Source organism: Stigmatopora nigra, chromosome 18 (assembly GCF_051989575.1).
Source record: "Stigmatopora nigra isolate UIUO_SnigA chromosome 18, RoL_Snig_1.1, whole genome shotgun sequence".
In the NCBI taxonomy this organism is placed as follows: domain Eukaryota; kingdom Metazoa; phylum Chordata; class Actinopteri; order Syngnathiformes; family Syngnathidae; genus Stigmatopora; species Stigmatopora nigra.
Genome location: NC_135525.1, coordinates 1,987,946 through 2,009,241, shown reverse-complemented (window position 1 = coordinate 2,009,241; position 21,296 = coordinate 1,987,946). Strand labels below are relative to the sequence as shown.

The following is a 21,296-nucleotide window of genomic DNA, read 5'->3' as shown; positions in this document are numbered from 1 at the left end:
ATGTTGACTTCCTTACTGGCGTTGCGACTGTCCTGCTCGTCCTCCGTTTGCATCACTGTCACCACCATCCCCCCCCTAAAAAAAGTAGAAAATGACTCCGTTCACCGCCTGGTGCCAAGGACAGGGGCAGAGCCAGGGAAAGAAGTTTCCAGGCAAGACTGTTGCAATCATTACGGGGACCGAAACTCACAGGGAAAGATAAAGTGAGAGATTGAGAAAGCGAGTGAGCGAACAAGTGAACGAGAGTCAACAAAAGTCAATGAGAGACATATTTTTTCCCTTTTTGTTGCCATTAACACATCAGCGTTATGTCCAGAAGAGGTGCATTGAAATCTACATTGTACGTTGTTTTTTCAGTGTATATTACTTGATTATTTAGGTTTGTTTATTGATGCTTTCCAGGGATGTGTTTTGTGCGTCACAATAGCCACCACCTAACCAGGATATACCCTTCAGCACAGAGGCTACAGTCTTCCAACTACAACCCTCAGGGAATGTGGAATGCAGGATGCCATTTTGGTAAGGCCACCTTAAATTAATCCGATTAACCCTTTCAGGACAGCGGTCAATACACTGGACACCTACTCAAAAGTTGACATCTAAGACAACCCTTAATAGGGCAGGTCGCCATCTTGATCATTAAAAAAAACTTTTGGAAATGATTATTATTATTTTAATTCTTAATCATTATTTTATTTTGAATATTATTTTACATTAATTTATGAATTAATGGATTGTTATTTATTATTTTTCCCTGCTGCTTATCATGCGCTGGAGCCTATCCCAGTCAACTATGAGCATCAGAAAACAGACAACCATTCGCGCTCACATTCAAACCGACAGGGAATTAAGACTGTTCAACCAGATTACCCTATATGTTAATGATATCTGGGAGGAAACCGGACACAAGAATTGGTCATGCAACCTGCAACATTTTTCATTTATGAACCTAACATTTAATGTGACACTGTTTTTCTGCTCTAATTATATATTTGACTAAAATTGCTGATCCATGTGTTTCTGTTTTTTTTTTTTATTAAGGTCACAAACTACACGTTAGGTTTTAGTAAACCTCACCCCATTTATTCAAATTTTAGAACTCAATGTTGCCCCAAACCAAAACAGTTGCCCACCTCCTGCTCATTGGCAGGAGTCAGACTGTTCGGATGACTGAGGAAAGAAAGCCAGAGGAAATTATGGAGATTGCTTCTTCCTAAATTAATACCGCTATTTGTATAGCATTTCATAGACTTAAATCAAAACCTAACTTCCGGATATTGCTTCAATATCTTGTTTTGGACAGTAATATCAAGCACCGTTCTGCTGTGTTTTTCTCCTAGTGGCTCTAAATTTCCAAACCCCCGGGGAAGAGATGGATCTAAATAGAGGCAGATTCCTGCAGAATGGTAACTGTGGCTACATTCTGAAGCCCTCTTTCATGTGCCAACCTTACACCACCTTTAATCCGGAAAATGTTGGTGGAGGTCCCGGGCAAGCATCTGTTCTGCTAACTATTAGGGTAAGACAATGTCATGATGAATGAGAATACCAATAACATGATTCTCATTATTTGTGTTACTAATAATTACATATTTGGACGCAGTTAACCACCGCCTATTTGCGGGTCTGGGCATTGTTAAAAATATGCCAAATTCATCAATAAATAAAAATCTTCCTAAAAAACTGCTCACAACACCTTATTTTGATATTTTTATGCTAATATTGAAAAAATGATCAACCGCCGTAACATGCTCACATTGCTTTTATTTTTATGTCTTGATCACTCCCTTGCACCCAATGTAATGAATCTAAATATTTTAGATACACTTCTGACCCAGTATTATATCATTATCAAAAACGATGCTGTGCTGCTGCCTCTGATGTGACAGAGCTACAGAGCGTGGGTGACCGTATTTGTGTGACATAACGATTTTCAAGGGCAAACTTTATTTCTCTTCAGGAAGTCACATCAAATGGTTCACATGGCTAAGGAACAGACAACGTTTTAGTTAGATAATTCGGTAAGCAAGCCCTGAAAACCATTAACTTCTAGTCACATGTCGAGTATGCATTTGATGGCCAAAAGCGGCTCGTTAAACTTTAGACAAAATACAAATTGACTGCCACAACATCTGGGGGGGAGACAAAGTTGGAAACCTTCACGTGGTGTCTCCTGAGAGGCCGCTCGCTGCGGCCTGCGAATTCCAACAAATACCACTCAGAGCTGCCAACAAGGACCGTGGCACCCTACGTTTTTCATCCAGCCGGAGACATTTGACTGCCCCTCACCTCCGACTACCCCCCGGATGAAATAATCCGCGTTCCAGTGGCAGCTCTAGCGCTATCTGAGGGCAATCCTCAGGCGCTTGTAGTGCAAAAACAAAACAAAACAAAACAACATCTGGTAAGAAAATTGTAATTTCTGTAATTAGAAAGCATCATGTTCTCATCAAGATACAGCACAAACAGGCAGATCCAATTAACTTCATTACGGGACATGATCCAAGATGGCGGCACACACGGGTGCAGCGGCTCTTTGCTCTACACTTTGGTGCTTTGTTTTCTCTGTCTTATTGTTATTTACGAACATCTGCGAGGCAAGTGCTTTCTACAGTCGCCAGAATTTAATTACTCTCGGTAGGAGATGCGATGTTATCCATCACAACAGATTACCAACAAACCAACAATATCCCTGAGGACATCTCGGGAACCCCTTGGATCTCCGTGGATAGTCAGCCAACCCAGCGTATGACTGGGGCAGTGAAGGGAAAGAGAGCAAAAGCAGGGATGCCGGGCGGGTCTAGCTGCTCAGCAAAGGCAGCAACCACACCGAACACCACTTCCCAGTATCTTCTTGACCAATGCCAGATCCTCCACCCACAATGGCGTATTTGGAACTTCAGCTTGCTACCAACACCTTTGTCAGGAACTGCAACGTTATTTTCATTACGGAAACGTGGCTACACCCGCAAATCCCCGATGCCGTGGTCTCGTTAGCGAGCCGCACGCTACATCGGCAGGACCAAACCACAGACTCTGGAAAGAGCAGGACCGGGGGTCTGGGTGGTGGGCCTTTGTGTTGTACATACACATCGACTGGTGCTGCAACAGTAGGATAAGTCAATGTTCTCCTAATTTAGAGGTCTTGGCAGTTCTGTACCTGCCCTTCTATCTACCAAGGGAACTAAAAGTAGTCACTGTAATGGCTGTTTACATCCTACCAGATGCTAATGTTAGCACAGCACTTAGCCTCCTGCCAGCAACTGTAAACAAACAGCAGCTTAACCATCCCGCCGGTGACTTCAACAAACCATATTTAAAGACTGTTCTGCCCTAGTTTATTCTGTATCCGAAGTGTCAAATCAGAGGAGGTAATACTCCAGTCCATGTTTTTTCTAACATCAAACATGCTTATAGAGCCACTGTTCCGTACGGACAATGTCAATAAACGTACCTGGGTTTTTCCTAACCAAAACCCTGGATGACCAATGAGACACATGCACTCATTAAATGCCGTAACACCACCTTCAGGTCAGGGAACAAGTTACAATACAGCGCTGCCAGAGCAGACCTGAAGAGAGGCATTAAAAAGGCCAATGCAGCATATACAAAGAAAATTGAGGAGGACTTCACAGAAAATAACCCAAATGTGTTACAGAATACAACACATTACCAATTGCAATGACAATAATGTGTCTGTTAACGCAGATGCCTCACCAGCAGAGGAACTGAAGCGTTTCTTTGCCCGCTTTGAGACTGACAAATCAGCTTCAGTCTCAGCACATCCACCACCTTGCAGCAGTACACTGAAGCTTCAGGAACATAAAGTGAGACAGGTACTGGGGACTGTGAACTCAGGGAAGGCTGCTGGCCCTGACGGAGTACCTGGAAAGGTTCTCAAAGCCTTTGCTGACCAGCTGACTGTGGTTTTCACAAATATTTTAAATTGTTCCCTGCAACAATCCATCATCCCCTGCTGCCTGAATTCTGCCACCATTATCCCTGTCCTTAAAAAGCCAATCATTGACAGCCCGAATGATTACAGGCCTGTTGCACTCACGCCTGTGATCATGAAGTGCTTTGAAAAGTTGTTCGCCCGCCACATCAGGGATACAATCCTTCCCTCAGTGGACCCTCACCAGTTTCCTTATAGAGCGAACAGGTCCACTGAGGTTGCTATCGCCATAGCTCCACACACAGCACTGAGCCACCTGCCGCACCATGGCAATTACGTAAGTATGCTTTTCATTGACTATAGCTCAGCCTTCAACACTGATAACGGACATTCTGGCTGACAACCTCCCACCTTGGACTGTCTTCCATCTGCTGCTGGACTAATAACTTATTAACCAACCCTCCCAAACTATTACACTTGGTCCCCACTTCTCTTCCTCCATTACACTGAGCACTGGCTGCCCTCAAGGTTGTGTACTGAGTCCTCTTCTATTCACCCTGTACACATACAACAGTACACCGACCCACCACTGGTCGGACTCATCTAAGGGGGGGGGGGGGGGGGGGGTCTGCCTATAGAGATGAGGTCAACAAACTGTCTTTGTGGTGTTTGCTGAACAATCTCACACTAAACATCACGAAAGCTAAATAAATAATCCTGGACTTTCGCAAACGCAGCACAGATCTGGCCCCACTCCTCATGAATTGAGTATGCGTAGACAAGGTCCAGTCCTTCAAATTCCTGAAGGTCCTCGTCACGAACAAGCTCTCTTGGTCTACCAACACCACCTGAGGGGACTCAGGAGGAAAAACATGGACATTAAGCTTCTGATAACCTTCCATAGAGCCACTGTGGAGCGCATCCTGGCATACTGCCTTACAGTGTGGTACGCCGGAAGCATGGCAGCAGACAGAAAAGCTATGCAGAGAGTGATCAACACCGCCCAGATCATCGGCGGCTCTCTGCCCTCACGGGATGACATTGCCAGCCCTCGCTACCTCAGCAGACCACCCTGGTCACAACCTGTTCCAGCTGCGGCCCTCTGGCACACGCTACAAGTCAGACAAATAGATTTAGGGACAGTTTTTCCCCAAAGTCATCAGGGCTCTGAACTTGCATTAGCCCGACACACAATCCCATCTGTGAAATAACAATGAGCAATATCTGAGATTGTGCAATATTTTAGAATTTTAGAATTTTAGAATTTACCGTAACTCTTTCATATTACTTATTTGGGATTTTACTGGGAAAACACACTTTGTGGAATAGCACCATCAATTTCGTTATACGCAGCTGTGTATTATGTCAATAAAGGTTTTTGATTTGAATCGATATTGATGTGCTTTTGATTCATACAGTAGCTCAGAAAAAGCACATGTGATGATTTTTTTTAAAGATTTTCTCTTCGTAGTTTAAAATGTGTACTCCCTATTAAAACCATGAATATGGAGTTGAAAATTGGGAAACGGGGCGGCTTATATGCGAAAAATTCTAAGATTCAACAAATTTAAGGCAATTTTAAGGGTCCGGCATATGGGCGGGGGCGGCAAGTAAATACAGTATATGTAAAAAAATGTGAATACTTGAAGTACTGTAGTAAAAAAAAAAGTATTTTTCATCACATTCGAGAGGCATTGGATCATCAATGGAATCTTCAGGAGGTGCAGTATAGATGTGGCTAGAGTCCTTAAATTCAGTGGTACTAATGGACAACAGGTGTGTCACATGCCCCCTCCCCCAATTCAACTAACCAGTGTGCTGAAAGGGTGTCGTGTTTTGTTGGGGTTTTAGGAAAGGTGTTTGTAGGGTTGTGTGTTTTTGTGTGTGTCTGTGTGTTTTCTTTGTGTGCTGGCTGGGTGATTGTTTTTTGCCCCTCATGTCCCTCCTGGCTCCCCTTTCGTCTTGTGGCCAGCTGTGTGTAGTTCGTGATTAGCCCGTGTCCGTGTATTTATTGTTGTATCATGTGGGAGTATTACTATTTCAACTTGCATAGAATCCACCCCCACGTATAAGCTGCACCCTTAAAATTGCCTTAAAATCGTTGAGTTTTAAAATTTGTTGCGTATAAGCCAGCCCCTGATTCACAATTTTCACCTACATATTCATGGTTTTAATAGGGAATACAAATGTGTTATCTTGAAGGAAAATTCACTTCATCCTCATTAGGGTCGTGGGGGATGTTGGAGCCTATCCCAGCTGACTCCGGGCCAGAGGCGGGGTACACCTCCAGCCTTTCATTCCTTCAGTCTTCATCCATGTCAACATCGCTGACTGTCAGAATTCCAAGGACAAGTCCTCTTAAAAGATTCCAAAGTTCCAATTCATTCATCGAAATCATCTTAAGCCAACAAGGTCCAGACCCATGTAGATTGCATTAAAGCCTCCCAATAACCACTGCATAGCTTCAACTTTATTCTACTACTAAGCCTAGCTCCTATAAGGAGAGGGACTTGTGGCTATGTATTCTACTCTTCGCAGTATTCTACTTTATATTTTATAGGAGTGTTGATACAATTTGATCAAAAATTATATCTCATCTAATCCCATTTTCAGAACCACTTTATCCTCATTAGAGTAGCAGGGGGTGCTGGAGCCAGTCACAGCTGTCTCTGGGCCAGAGACAGGGGATACCCTGAATTGATGGCCAGCCGATCGCAGGGCACGAGGAGATCGACAGCCATGCTCACTCATACCCATACCTAGGGGCAATTTAGAGTGTCCAATTAGCCTACTATGCATGTTTTTGGAATGTGGAAGGAGTGCCAGGATTAAACCCACGCAGGCCCATGGAGAACATGCAATCTCCGCACAGGTGGGGGGTCACCTGGATTCGAACCCAGGACCCTAGAGCTGTGAGGCCGACTCACTAACCACCTGCTCCACCGGGCCGCCTGGTATTTGAGGGTTAGGGTTAGGATTGAAAATCAGACATAGGCATTGTCGTCATCATTGACTTGACAAAAAGCCTAGTAGTCATCATACCCTCAGCAGCGTATGACAAAATTGTATAGTGCTTCTCCACAAGTTTGTCTTCCCAGTCAAGACCCATTTATGTCATTTATTTATGACATATTCATACTTGTTAGCTCTCCGCCTCCTTGAGCGCCATCAATCCGGCGACTGCAAGTTGCCTCACTGATGCCAACAAGAATAAGATGGATTACTTACCTCTCACAGTCTTCTTACTTACTCTCTCTCAGTCAGCCTGTGGAAGGCAGATCCACGCCAAACAAACTTCCTGTTACTTCACTGTGGCTTAGTTTCATAGAAGGTATTTGTGTTGTCGTCACGTCACGTGTTGCTGCAGGTTCAGAGTCCTGATGGTTGTTGGGAAAAAGCTGTCCTTGAGCCTGTTTGTCCGTGCTTTGTAGGACCTGTAGCGTCTGCCAGATGGAAGCAACTGGAACAAGCCGTGTCCAGGATAGTATGGGTCACCAACAATGGACCCGGCTCTTCTTGGGTACCGGGGGTTGGCAATGTCTTCCAGTGATGGCAGAGAGCAGGCGACGATCTTCTGGGCAGTGTTAATCACCCTCTGCATGGCTTTTTTGTCTGCTGCCGTGCTTCCGGCATACCACACTGTAATGTAGTATGCCAGGATGCTCTCCACAGTGGCTCTGTAGAAGGTTGCCAGAAGCTTGGTGTCCAATTTGTTCCTTCTCAGTACCCTGAGAAAGTGGAGTTGTTTCTGGGCCTTCTTCACTACCACTGTGGTGTTTGCAGACCAGGAGAGCCTATCCGTGACATGGACTCCCAGAAATTGGAAAGACTGTCTACACATACTCCATTAATGAGGAGTGGGGCCAGGTCTGTGCTGTGCTTGCGAAAGTCCAGGATTATTATTTCTTTAGTCTTTGTGGTATTCAGTGTAAGATTGTTCGCCGAGCACCAAAAAGACAGTTTTTTGACCTCGTCTCTGTAAGCCGACTCATCCCCGCCTGAGATGAGTCCGATCACAGTGGTGTCATCGGCAAATTTGATGATGGAGTTTGACTGGTGGGCTGGTGTGCAGTCGTATGTGTACAGGGAGTACAGCAGAGGACTCAGTGTACAGCCTTGTGGTGAGCCAGTGTTAAGTGTAATGGAGGAAGAGAGGTGTGGACCCAGTCTGACAGTTTGTGGTCGGCCAGTCAAGAAGTTTTTTATCCAGCAGCAGATTGAGGAGGATAGTCCAAGGTGGGAGAGTTTGTCCTTCAGAATGTCCGGCTTAATGGTGTTAAAAGCTGAGCTATAGTCAATGAAAAGCATCCTCACATAGTTCCCCTGGTGCTCCAGGTGGCTATATGCTGTGTGTAGAGCCACGGCAATAGCATCCTCAGTGGACCTGTTTTCCCTATAATTTCTGAGGTACTGTATGAATCATAATTATTAGGATCAATATCATCAGCAATTAATTAATCCAGTAATGGTTTTCTTACTGCGAAACAGAAAGTAACCAAACAAATAGTAAATTCTACTTTGCTGACATCTACTGGTAAGAGCATAGCAGCCTTTTGCACATACTAGTCATACTCATGATTCACTCCTAATTTTTATTAGATACAAATACGGCTTATATACAAGTAAAAAGGGTATGTCGTGTACCTTGTGTTTTCCCCTCACATGAGTAAGTCATGCTTTTGCTGCTCAGTGTTTGTCTTCCCCAGTTAAATTGTCATTTTGGTTTCCATGTTCATTGTTTTCAGAGTGGGGCTCGGTGACCCGCGTCCGAGCAAGGGACGACGTCCTCCAATAATGTTGCTCCTCGTAAGAGGTCTTCTGAGTCATACTTTGTCTGGTCATCTCAGACCAGGTATCAACTGGTTACCCTATCAGGGGCATAAGGCCCCAGACAACATAGGTTCAAGTAACACTGGGACACACAAACCCCACAGCGACATTAAGCATGTATTGTGGTCATAATGGGGCTGATCTCTGCCTCGGTTGCAGTTTATAGGGGTTCCCCATCTTGTGGAGGACGTCTTGTGTGTTGTTCCAGTTTTTGTCCAACTTTACAACGTCTTTTTGAGTCTATCCGTTTTTGCTACCGAAACCAAGGTGCCGCCTGTCAAGTGTCAGCCGGTGTCGGTAGCTCCGTCCATTCTTGCTCGTTTTGTGTTTTTGCTCTGGTGATTCTTAATGATCCCATTGACTTTGATTTGTACTTTGTGCTTTTGCTTTGTTGTTCTGTGGCCTTTGCGACTGTACTTTCTAACTTATAACTATGCCTTTTCTTGCTTTTGTCCCAATGAAATTTCCAGACTATGGGATCGGGATGAATAGTTATCCGATCCAATCCTAGTTTGCAGTATTTCGTTTATCACGGCCATGTCTAGTCTACATTAACCGCAATATTCAAGGGATCACTGATTTTTTCTTCATACATGTCAACATCAAATACTGTTGCGCTCTACCCGTTTTACGTTTGCTAAGATTTTTCCTTTGCAGAGAATATCAAACGCTGACCTTTTTCTATTTTTTCATTTACTCATTGTAATCCCAGATTATTTCAGCACAGCAGCTGCCTAAACAAGAGAGGAACAAGCCTACCGCCCTTTTGGATCCCCAGGTTTGGGTTGAAATACATGGTGTTCCTATTGATAATGACAGGAAGAAAACTAATCACATCCAAAATAACGGTATGTACACACTAACTACCCACTAATAAGCATTTTTACAGAAATTAACTTATTTTACAAATATATATATATATATATATATATATATATATATATATATATATATATATATATATATATATATATATATATATATATATATATATATACATATACATATATATATATATATATATATATATATATATATATATATATATATATATATATATATATATATATATATATATATATATATATATATATATATATATATATATATATATATATATATATATATATATATATATATATATATATATATATATATATATATATATATATATATATATATATATATATATATATATATATATATATATATATATATATATATATATATATATATATATATATATATATATATATATATATATATATATATATATATATATATATATATATATATATATATATATATATATATATATATATATATATATATATATATATATATATATATATATATATATATATTTATATATATATATATATATATATATATATATATATATGCTAGCGGATCGCATAACATATGCTAGCCTAGGTTCATGCTAGTGCCCTTTCTTAAGAAGCGCTTTAACTATTGACAAAAATCTGAAAATATACCCGACAATGAGACTGCACCCTATCGAACGGTGCATTTTATTGGTGTAAAATTACGGTATGTGTCATGCTAGCAGGACCATTGCAGCGGGTCCATTGAGGTAAAGCGCCTTTTATGATAAAACTAAAATCTAACTCGCAACTGAGACATGGCCCTATCAGTCGGTGCGCCCTATAGGAATGAAAATACGGTATATGGGACAAGCTACAAGGGACCTCTCCCCTGCTGTTGCCCTGTCTTGTGCCCTTGTAACTGGAATCAGTTCAACTCAGAAATATAAACGGTAACAATATAGTGAACCATCAAATCATAATTAATAGTTTGTCTGTATGTAATTGTAACAATGGAACGTATTCACAGCGACACAATAGAAAGTAAAACCAAATTTATCAGCTTCACAAAAATTGTGTATGTAAGTGTATGATGTAAATCAGGGTTGGCAAAGTCCGGTCCTCGAGAGCCCCTATCTGGTCTGTTTTCCATATCACCCCCACCAACACACGGATCAAATGATCCGGATTGGTATCAAGCTTCTGGACATCTTGCTGATTAGTTTAGATTTGCACTTTATTTCATCTCGTATTCGGGAAAAGTGCATGTTTGCAGTAGCAAGACAGACACACAAGACATTTTAGACCTTGGCAAAAAAAAAAACTGGAGCTACACACAGGAAGTCCACAAGGTGGGGACCTTCTCCAGACTGAGACTGAGGTTACCGCAAAGTCCCTCAGTAGTCTGGATGTTTTTAAGATCATTTTCCTTGCCTAGATCCTCCTAAGCTTTCCTATCACCTGGTCATCAACAACGGAGAGACTGGTGGGGGCTTCAAAGCACACAGGCAGCGCAGTAAGCACCGGCAGCTCCTCCATCTGAACGGGGAGAGATCTCCCGCTCCCATAACAATGATGGAATGCTCGGTCTGCAGCATTGCCTCTTTTTCCGGCACTATCGTCCACTGCTCACGGCTAATCCTGCGGGCATGACAGCGGAGGCATGGGTAAATGGTTCCAAAAAGAAGTAGCAGAAAGAAGACAAGCTATCAAAACAAAGAAAGTTGTTAAAACATTGAAATAAAAAGTATAAAGTACAAAGTTGATTTAATCATTTGATTCAGGTCTGTTAGAGGAGGGAGATATGGAAAACAGACTGGATAGGGGTTCTCAAGGACGGGGCTTGGCCACCCCCGATCAAAATAGAAGAAATCAAAAGGCAGGTGAAATCTGTCTGGATTTTCATCCAAGAAAGTCCCAATAAAAACATCAGCATTCCTGTCAGACCCATATTTGCTCTGGCACCTTTTGGTCAGTTCCTATTTACAAGTTATCAGTTTTCCAATTTCGAACCAGATAAGGTGATAGTTCTCAATTTACCTGGCCACCAAGTTCGCTAGGCTCCCCCATCTGTCAAGGTAGTTTCCAAGCGTCTGTAAATTAGCATAGAGATTGCCTAATCCACATGCGTGTAAATGCCGACCAGTTCTGGATTTATCCAAACCATCTTCTCTGTTTGTAGTTTATATACCTGCAACTTGATACCAAATACTATAGATGAACTCCCATTTGAAGGTCTTTACCAATCCCTGCACGATCTGTGCATGCCTCATCGTTTCTATGATGCTTTTTAGTCTTTTGTCCTGTTTTTCTTTTCTTGTTCTTCTTCCTCCCTCCTGTCAGTTTATTGTTTTTATCTTGTGCATTTAACCATCAGTCTGTCAAAGGGGCTAATTCGAAATAGAAATTAGCCTTTGGCTATAATCTTACATATGTATATGTTTATTAATATGTATTGTCCCTTCATTAAATAAATCAAACTCAAACTCCCATCACTGCAGAACATGTTGAATGGCTGCAGTCGTTGTGGCTGCCATAGCTTTGTTCATGTTTCTGCTTCCTCCTCCAAAGCATAGAGAAGGGTTCTTGAAAAGGTAGCCTTCTTTTAGTCCCACTAGGGGTTGTCATTGTCTGTGGGTGGAGCGGTAAATTTACAGTTCTTCATTACTGATCAATGTTGAAAGCAGCTGGTCTGGTTAAGAAGGTTGTTTATTGCTTCCTTCTGTTTTTTCCAACTAACATCCTTTTTTGTATGAACTCTTCTCATCCTAGAACTCTCTTTCCTTGTGGGGAATCCTAGTGTTTAAATACTTCTTCCATCCCTCTCTCTTTGTGGCAGGTTTCAACCCACAGTGGGATTGCACCTTTAATTTTACCATCAATGCTCCAAGCCTGGCTCTTGTTCGCTTTGTGGTTGAGGACCATGCCTATGTTTCAAGAAATGGCTTCGTTGGACAGTACACCCTGCCTTTTAAAAGTCTCTGCAAAGGTAGGGTATCTGAAAAAAGAGGGTTTAATTCAGTGTTCAAAATGAGATGCCATTCAAAAAGATAGGTACCAGAGTCAAATTGTGAAGATGCTAGACTGCTCTCATTTGGAAGGTAACTGTCAGAAATAAATCCAGGTTTTCACAGACATGACATGTCACTGTTTGTGTCCCCGGTTCATCTGTTTCTGGAATGTGTGTGGATGTCATGCAAGATTCATACCATTGTTTGGCAGCAACATTGTTTTGTTTGGTCACAGTGCACAATGAGGTTACCTGGCCCGAGCACAGGGATTATTATTGCTTCTTTAGGGGAGAGACAAATCTTAAAATAAATGACCATGTAAAAGACATCTATTGCAATTGCAGATTCTGTAGACTTGTGGCAATGGCGAAACCAATACTGTAATACCTTCACATACGAGTGTCCCAACATACGAGAAATGTGAGATACAAAGAAAATTCCAAGCAAATGTTTGACCTGAGATACAAAACAAATTTGAGATACGAGCACACGAGACGGTCCCCTATGCAGCCACCAGGTGGCCGAGTATGCGAGAGGCTGCTTATGAGAACAGCATCTCGCTCAATCTTGGTCACGTAAAGGCATCAGCCGTAGAGTTTGTATTTTTTACGTGTTTTCTTTGTGTTAATTAGTACAGAATTTGTGAAAAAAACATAGGGTCCAAAGCAAGCCGTAGCAATAAAGGGTAGTGAGAAGAAAAAGTGTATGATGACAATCGATATTCAGCATGAAATATGAGAACAACGTGAGAGTGGCATGCATATGCTTGATTGACCTGGCTCGCCAACGTAAGATTAAAACTTATTTTAAGTGTGTGTATAGTAAGACATCTAAGTTAATTTAAGTTAAATTGAAAGATTCTGTTCTGTTACGTGTCATAAAAGTGTAGTGAACCAAATGTGTCAAGTTTCACTCCTCTGCCGCACACACCGTCGTTAGCTGCTACCGTCTGTCTCGAAAGTAAGAACTTTATACACTACTGTACATAATAATCTCAAATTTTATTGGAGATCATAACCACTAGATAAGGTGTGTTACTTTGTGAGTGTTTTTGGTGAATTAGAACAATCAAAAACATTTTTCCGTTGGAAATCATATTTTTAGGTGTTTTTTTTCAGAGGGTTGGATCGGATTAATTTGTATTAAGTTATTTGATATTGGAAAAATTGATTTGAGATACGCATAAGTTGACATTACAACCCCAGTCCCAGAACACATGATGATCACATCTCAAAGAATTACTGTAGTTTAACCAGTGGTGGACTGTCGGGGCCTTCAAGGCCTTTTATGCCTTCTCTGCTGGCCAAAGAAATATCTGAATCAAAGACTGATGTTAATTATATTTTGTCCCTGAATACTTATTCACTAATTCCAAATTGTCAGCTTCCATTCATTGTTTTCCCCCTGGCTGCACTGCTTCCAGATGTGTGCTTTCATATTGAAGCATTCAACCAATCACATTATTTGTTAGCAGGGTCAGAAATCTGCCTTAAGGCCTTCACAATTATTTCTGCAGCCTCTGCTGCATAAAACAAGCATCGATAAAACTGTTGCTTTAACCAATCAGATTTCGAATTGACGACACCAATGCCTTCTCACAGGCATATGGATACACCATCATTTACAAAAACTATGATTGGCTAGTGATAGAATCGGCAGGCCAAAGCCAGAGTGAGCCAACCAGGGTTTGTAAACTCCATCCACAATGGCCGACGGAAGAAAAAAAATCGATTTGGTTGCAGATTTGTTGACAAAGCCATTTTCCAGACAGACTTTTCCAGAAAAAAATGGGCATCATTAAGAAAGGGTTATCAACTCCAAAGCTAGCAGACCTGTTCCAACCAGGAAAAGGGTTTGTCCGCCACTTTCAGTGCGCTGACTACGAGCGATATCTCTGGCTCACGGGCTCCGAGGAACAGTGCAATTTGTATTGCTGGGTTTGCTTGTTTTCTGCCATCGATCAACATGGTGTTTGGAGCAACAATGGAATTGCAAATTGACTTGTTTAACCAAAGCAGCAACGAGACACCAAAGCACTACCGGACACTTACAAGCAACGGTGCTTTCCAAAACTTTTAGGGAAACCCGAGTGGAGTTACAGTTCAGTGAGCAAGTGCACAGGGAAAAATAGAAAAATCTTAAAAGGTTTGATGGGCAAGCAGAAAGTTTCATTCCAGGGACACGATGAAAGCTATGTATCCCCAAACAAAGGAATGTATTTGGAACCTGTTTCTCTCATTTCTGAGAGAAACACAGATTTACATTGCCCCCTGTCCACTAATAAAGTGTTCAGGGCACATCAGGCAAAATACAAAACGATCTGATCACTGGTATTGCTGAAGTGATATGGAGGAAGAGATCAGAAGGGAAATAAAATGTACTGTTTGTCTCTGTAATGGTGGATGAGACGACAGAAGCAAGTAATGAAACACAGCTCGCAAGCTCGCACTGGTTCTGCGTTGTGTCCAGGGCAAAGGTGTCAAGGAAGTGGTTTGTCAATGACATTGCAGGTCTTATCATTAAATTTTTGGTGGAAAATGAATGTCTGTGTAAAGTTGTGGCAGAGTGTTATGATGGTGCAGCGGTCATATCTTTTGGATTTTATGGGGTACAGGCTAAAGTTAAGGGGAGAGCATTGTTAACTTTAATCCAGTGCTTCTCAAATAGTGGGGCGCGCCCCCCTGGGGGGGCGCGGTGCGATACCTGGGGGGGCGCGTGTAACCCTGGGGAACAGGATTTTATTTGGCCGTACTAGTATAAAGTGTAATTGCGCATCCACAACAGTAGCTGGCAGTGGCGCTCTCATTGTTACTTCTGTCATGTTTGTGAGAGTGCAACATTTCACATGTTGTACCTATAACATTTTTATGAAATGATTTTATTTATAGTCACGGTGGGAAGTGGGGGGCCGCGAATAGTTTTCTTCTTGCTAGGGGGGGCCTAACAGAAAATAATTGAGAAGCACTGCTTTAATCATACACTGCTATGCACATCGGCTCAATGTAGTACTAACTGGTTAGGCCTTAAAGCATAAAGAATGGAAGATATTTTTTGCTCACCGTAATGGCTTTGCTGCATATTTTTCGAGATCGACGCATACAGCTGCTGCACGAAGTCTGCCAGCGGCGTCTGCCTTGTGTGGCACCAACACTGTGGCAGTATACATCCAGAGAGGTCAATACAGTATTTGAAAAGACAGCTGCTCCAAAATAACTGTTTCCTCACATCATTGATGAATATGAGTTTGTGTGGTCTGCTGATGGATTTAAGGCACGTCTGGATGATTTGGAATTTAGTTATTTGCTTTTCACATTTAATAGCATTTTTGAGCATGCAGACGTTCTTTTTTCAATACTACAGAACAACAAAATGGATGTACAGTTTGAGTACAGAGTTGTCAGGAGTGGCTCGGTTGCCCCTCCTGGCGTGATGTCATCATTGTTATCAGCTGTTGCAATTATGTGATTATCTTTTTCTAGGCTATTTAAGGATTATGGGTTGTGTTGATCATCGTCGGATCGACTGATTTGTTCCCCTGATTTTTTCCTCGTTGTCATGCTTACGTCACTTGACGCCACGCCACGCTGCATCGTGGGATATCATGTTTCAGTTCTGTCATAGTAAATTGTTTCAAGCCCAAGTTGTTTATGTTACGTTTTTGCCAGTTAAATAAATCAAGGATCAAATGCAACGGAACGGCCTCCCTTTTCCTTCGTCGTCTCCGCACCTGGGTAAACTTTCCCCCGGTCGCGTCGCGCTACGCGACGTGATCTTAACAGATCGATCCGACTAACATGGACCCAGCGGGACGCCACCCACGCGCGCACCGACGCGCTCATCGACGCCAACCATCCACCTCGAAGACACCCGACTACTTGGAGTGTATGAGACACCCCTCAAAATCGTTTAGGGAATCTATAATGAACACACCGTGGTGTGGGGCCCTCAGGCACATCATTGCTGGAGAGGAGTCTCGGCTGGTAGAAGAGTTGGATCCGCATTTCACTCCTACACCCCCCCCCCCTTCACGCTCTGCCCGTCGCACTGGGAAGCCTAAACAGTTAAATCATGATGCCCAGGTGCGTACAACCACCAGAAATCGCCCAAGTTATCTGATGCCTAGAACCAGCGGATTTGGTTCACAAATGTGGGAGCCTGAAGATTCTGAAGAGGAGGACGACGGTGAGGAAATTGATTTTTTCGCCGGAGTTTTTGACTCAGACAGTGTTTTTTTCGACCAATTCGGGCCCCGGGACGCTCCATCGGAGGAGGAGCATCCCTACCTTTTCCCCGACGATTCTTACTCCAAATACCCCGACCAGCAATTGCATAGTGGGCTGGCCACCTATTATGGGCCACCATGTGATGGCGGAGATGCTGTGCAATCCTCCCAGAGGAGGCGCCGAACCCCACACCGTAGAGCGAAGCGGAAGGAGTGCCTGGACACTCGAACCCCTGTCCAAGCTCCTTGCCCGTCCAAGCTCCTTGCCCGACCTCGCCCGTCCAAGCTCCTCGGCCGACCACACCGTTCCAAGTGCCCCAAGTTATTCGGCCGACCTCGCCGTTCCAATTACCCCAAGATACTCGGCCGACCTGGCCCTTCCAATTACCCCAAGATACTCGGCCGACCTGGCCGTTCCAGTTGCCCCAAGATACTCGGCCGACCTCGCCGTTCCAATTACCCCAAGATACTCGGCCGACCTCGCTGTTCCAGTTGCTCCAAGATACTCGGCCGACCTCGCCGTTCCTGTTGCTCCAAGATACTCGGCCGACCTCGCTGTTCCAGTTGCTCCAAGATACTCGGCCGACCTCGCCGTTCCAGTTGCCCCAGGATACTCGGCCGATCTCGCCGTTCCAGTTGCCCCAGGATACTCGCCCGACCTCGCCGTTCCAGTTGCCCCAGGATACTCGGCCGACCTCGCTGTTCCAGTTGCCCCAAGATACTCGGCCAACTTTGCCGTTCCAGTTGCCCCAAGATACTCGGCCGACTTCGCCGTACCTGTTGCCCCAGGATACTCGGCCGACCTCGCCGTTCCAGTTGCCCCAAGCTCCCGTGCCGAGGCCACGCAAATTACTCCCATTGCCACTGGGGCCGCCAGTCGCACCCGTGCCGAGGGCACGCAAAGTATTCCCGTTGCCACTGGGGCCGCCAGTCGCACCCGTGCCGAGGCCACGCAAAGTACTCCCGTTGCCACTGGGGCCGCCAGTCGCACCCGTGCTGTGGCCACGCAAAGTACTCCCGTTGCCACTGGGGCCAGCAGTCGCACCCGTGCCAAAGCCACGAACCAGGCTTCCGGTGACGGACGGCCTCTGCCAAGCACCGCTCTGCCAAGCACCGCACTGCCAAGCACCGCTCTGCCAAGCACCGCTCTGCCAAACACCGCTCTGCCAAGCACCGCTCTGCCAAGCACCGCTCTGCCAAGCACCGCTCTGCCAAGCACCGCTCTGCCAAGCACCGCTCTGTCAAGCACCGCTCTGCCAAGCACCGCTCTGCCAAGCACCGCTCTGCCAAGCACCGCTCTGCCAAGCACCGCTCTGCCAAGCACCGCTCTGCCAAGCACCGCTCTGCCAAGCACCGCTCTCCCAAGCACCGCTCTGCCAAGCACCGCTCTGCCAAGCACCGCTCTGCCAAGCACCGCTCTGCCAAGCACCGCTCTGCCAAGCACCGCTCTGCCAAGCACCGCTCTGTCAAGCACCGCTCTGCCCAGCGCCTGCCCGCCCAGAAGTGGCAACAATGCTCCGGCACCCCTGGATGACGGGGCCGGCGACGTCGAGAGTGGCAACCCCGTGGGATATCATGTGTCATTTCTGTCATGGTTAGTTGTTTCAAGCCCAAGTTGTTTATGTTACGTTTTTGCCAGTTAATTAAATCAAGGATCAAATGCAACGGAACGGCCTCCCTTTTCTTTCGATGTCTCCGCATCTGGGTAAACTTTCCCCCGGTGGTGTCGCGCTACACGACGTGATCTTAACAAGAGTAAAGGAGTTTTGCGACACAGTTGAACGCATGAGGAGCCGATATGAGGAAATCTACAAGGCCAATGAATGCAGTGCAGGTACTCCAAGCACACAGAGGTGGAGCGCAAGAACAGAATTCTAGACAATATTATTTGCCAGATGTGGACCAGATTTCAAGACCACAAAAGACTGATGCTCTCTCGACCCGCAGAAGTTTCGGGAATACCAGAAAATTTTCCCACATGCAGCCTTCTCCATCTTAATGCAGAGCCACGGTACACTTTTCGATCTGCCTCGGCTAAGAGCAGAACTGATTGTAATGTATGCCACGAATGGTTTTATAGGAAAATCTCCCTCTGATCTCCTTGACTTCCTTCAGCAGAAAAATCTGAGTGAGAGCATAAGGCAGCTGTACGTATTAGTGTGTTTGGCAGTGACAATCCTCTGTCCACTGCTTCTGTTGAACGGACATTTTCATCCCAAAATAGAATCAAAACTAATGTCAGAAATACAACAGAACTGACTTGACTTTCAGCATTAGCTTTGATGGCAATAGAAAATAACTTCTTGATGGACCTGTAATGCACGGGTAATCTGTACAAAGGAGTAATTGAAATCTTTTTGATGAAAGAAAGGATGATGGATTTTGTGTATAAATAAAAAATATTTTTGGTTAATAAAGTGTTTATTTTCCTAAATAATATTTCAATTTTTGAGGTTATTATTGAATATTTTTTATGTGTCGCAGCTGAAGCTGCAGCAAAGGTTTTATAGACATAAAATACTTAGTGAGGGTTGAATTGATTCACACGTAGCACTACTGAAGGCCTAAGTGTGAAATGCACTGCCCGCCAGAGTTTAACTCAATATAATACAATACAGACATGATTTAGGAAAGTGTGACTTTACATAAACACTGACCGACTCAAAGACAGGTACGTATATAATGATAGCGGAGGGGCACACTTTTGTTACTGCCCCTGTCAATCTAGTATTGTATTTGCCTTTCCATTTTGAGGTTATCAGGCTTCATTTGTAATTTGTAAACATTAGGCTGGTTCACATTGCGACATCTTTTCCTCATCTCATCTCATTTTCTGAAACGCTTGATCCTCATTAAGCTCACGGGAGGTGCTGGATCCTATCCCAGCTGACTCCGGGATATAAATCGGTGGCTAGCCGATCGCAGGGCACAAGGAGACGGACAACCATTCATTCTCACTCACACCTAGGAGCAATTTAGAGTGTCCAATCCCCTACCATACATGATTTTGGAATGTGGGAGGAAACTTAGAGAGATGGGAGAGCATGCAAACTCCACACAGATGGACCGACCTGGAGTTGAACCCAGAACCCCAGAGATTTGAGGCCTACGCGCTAACCACTCCCACCACCTGACATCTTTTTCTTTATTGTTTATTTCTTGGCCAGTTCAGAATAAAAAATATGCCATTAGGAAATGCACTCCAATTCATTGTAATGGCTGTGATCAGCCAAAAAAAGGGAGTTTCCAAAAGTGATCAATGATTAAAGGCCTAACAAAAGTAGCCAACCCACTTTGTGTAGATAAATTTGAACAATTTAAATGAACATGAACAGTGATGAAATAAAAGTTAAAGGAGCTGCTTCTCTTCACATGCAATTTTTTGCTTTTCACAGGTTATCGCCATGTCCCACTGCTTAAGCAGGATGGGTCCAGCCTTTCACCCTCCTCAGTCTTCATCCACGTCAAGATCGATGACTGTCAGAATACCGAGGACAGGTTCTCTTAATCATCATCTAAAACATCTTAAGCCAACAAGATCCAGACCCATGTAGACTGCATCCAAGTCCAATGGGGGAGGGATTTGTGGCTATATATTCTACTCAACATAGTATTCCACTTTATATTTTATAGGAATGTTAATATAATTTGATCAATAATTGTATCTCATCTAGTCTCATTTTCTGAACCGCTTTATTCCCATTGGGGTCACAGGGGGTGCTGGAGCCAGTCCCAGCTGTCTCCGGGCCAGAGGCAGGGGACACCCTGAATCGGTGGCCAGCCGATCGCAGGGCACAAGGAGACGGATAACCATTGAAACTCACACCCATTCCTATGGGCAATTTAGAGTGTCTGATTAGCCTACCATGCATGCTTTTGGAATGTGGGAGGAAACCGGAGTACCCAGCAGAAACCGACACAGACACATGCAACATGCAAATTCCACACAGATGGACATGACCTGTATTTGAACCCAGGACCCCAGAGCTGTGAGGCCGACGCGCTACCACTCGCCCCACCGTGCCGCCCTAATTGTATAACAATGTATTTACAACCCAATTGACATTATTCACAATAATCATATGTTCTTTTCCTTTATCATTCATGTCTTGTATTTTTTACAGACCCCACACTTATCTTGAAACACAGTCTTCTCACGACTACACTCTAGTGGTCAAATAGGTAAACTTATATTCAAAACTTGCACCCACTTTGGACTATAGTACCTTCAAAATTTAGTCAGAACACAAAAATCTTTGTCTTTTCTCTTGCAAATAAACAATGTATTGAGAACTGACCTGTTATCCTATTTCTGTTTCCCGTGTCTTTATCAAATAAATCCTCCAGAACAAAAAAGAACACATGGCCTCCTGAACAAGAAGAAGACGGCTTTTCTGTCTGGAGAGAAAGAGATTGCCAAAATGATCCAGAAGGAGCTGAAGAGATTGATAAGGAAGGGAAAGATCATTGATAGGTTCACCAATAGGTATTTCCAAATGGAACTTCTAATACAA

At 43.7% G+C, this 21,296-nt stretch overlaps 1 protein-coding gene across 3 annotated transcripts in view; it reads left to right on the top strand.

Annotated features, from left to right (window-relative positions):
- The window catches only part of LOC144211535 (1-phosphatidylinositol 4,5-bisphosphate phosphodiesterase delta-3-A-like), a 71,460-nt gene extending 50,496 nt beyond the window's left edge, over positions 1 to 20,964 (top strand). For 2 of the 3 annotated variants that reach the window (XM_077738885.1, XM_077738883.1), the window contains 5 exons: positions 403 to 519; positions 1,341 to 1,519; positions 9,438 to 9,573; positions 12,389 to 12,538; positions 20,178 to 20,964. In XM_077738885.1, coding sequence (XP_077595011.1) covers positions 403 to 519; positions 1,341 to 1,519; positions 9,438 to 9,573; positions 12,389 to 12,538; positions 20,178 to 20,290 — 695 coding nt within the window. In that variant the 3' untranslated portion in view covers positions 20,291 to 20,964. The remainder of the gene's footprint in view (positions 1 to 402; positions 520 to 1,340; positions 1,520 to 9,437; positions 9,574 to 12,388; positions 12,539 to 20,177) is intronic. The other variant, XR_013329620.1, reaches the window with a different exon arrangement.
- The last annotated feature ends 332 nt before the right edge of the window (positions 20,965 to 21,296 follow it).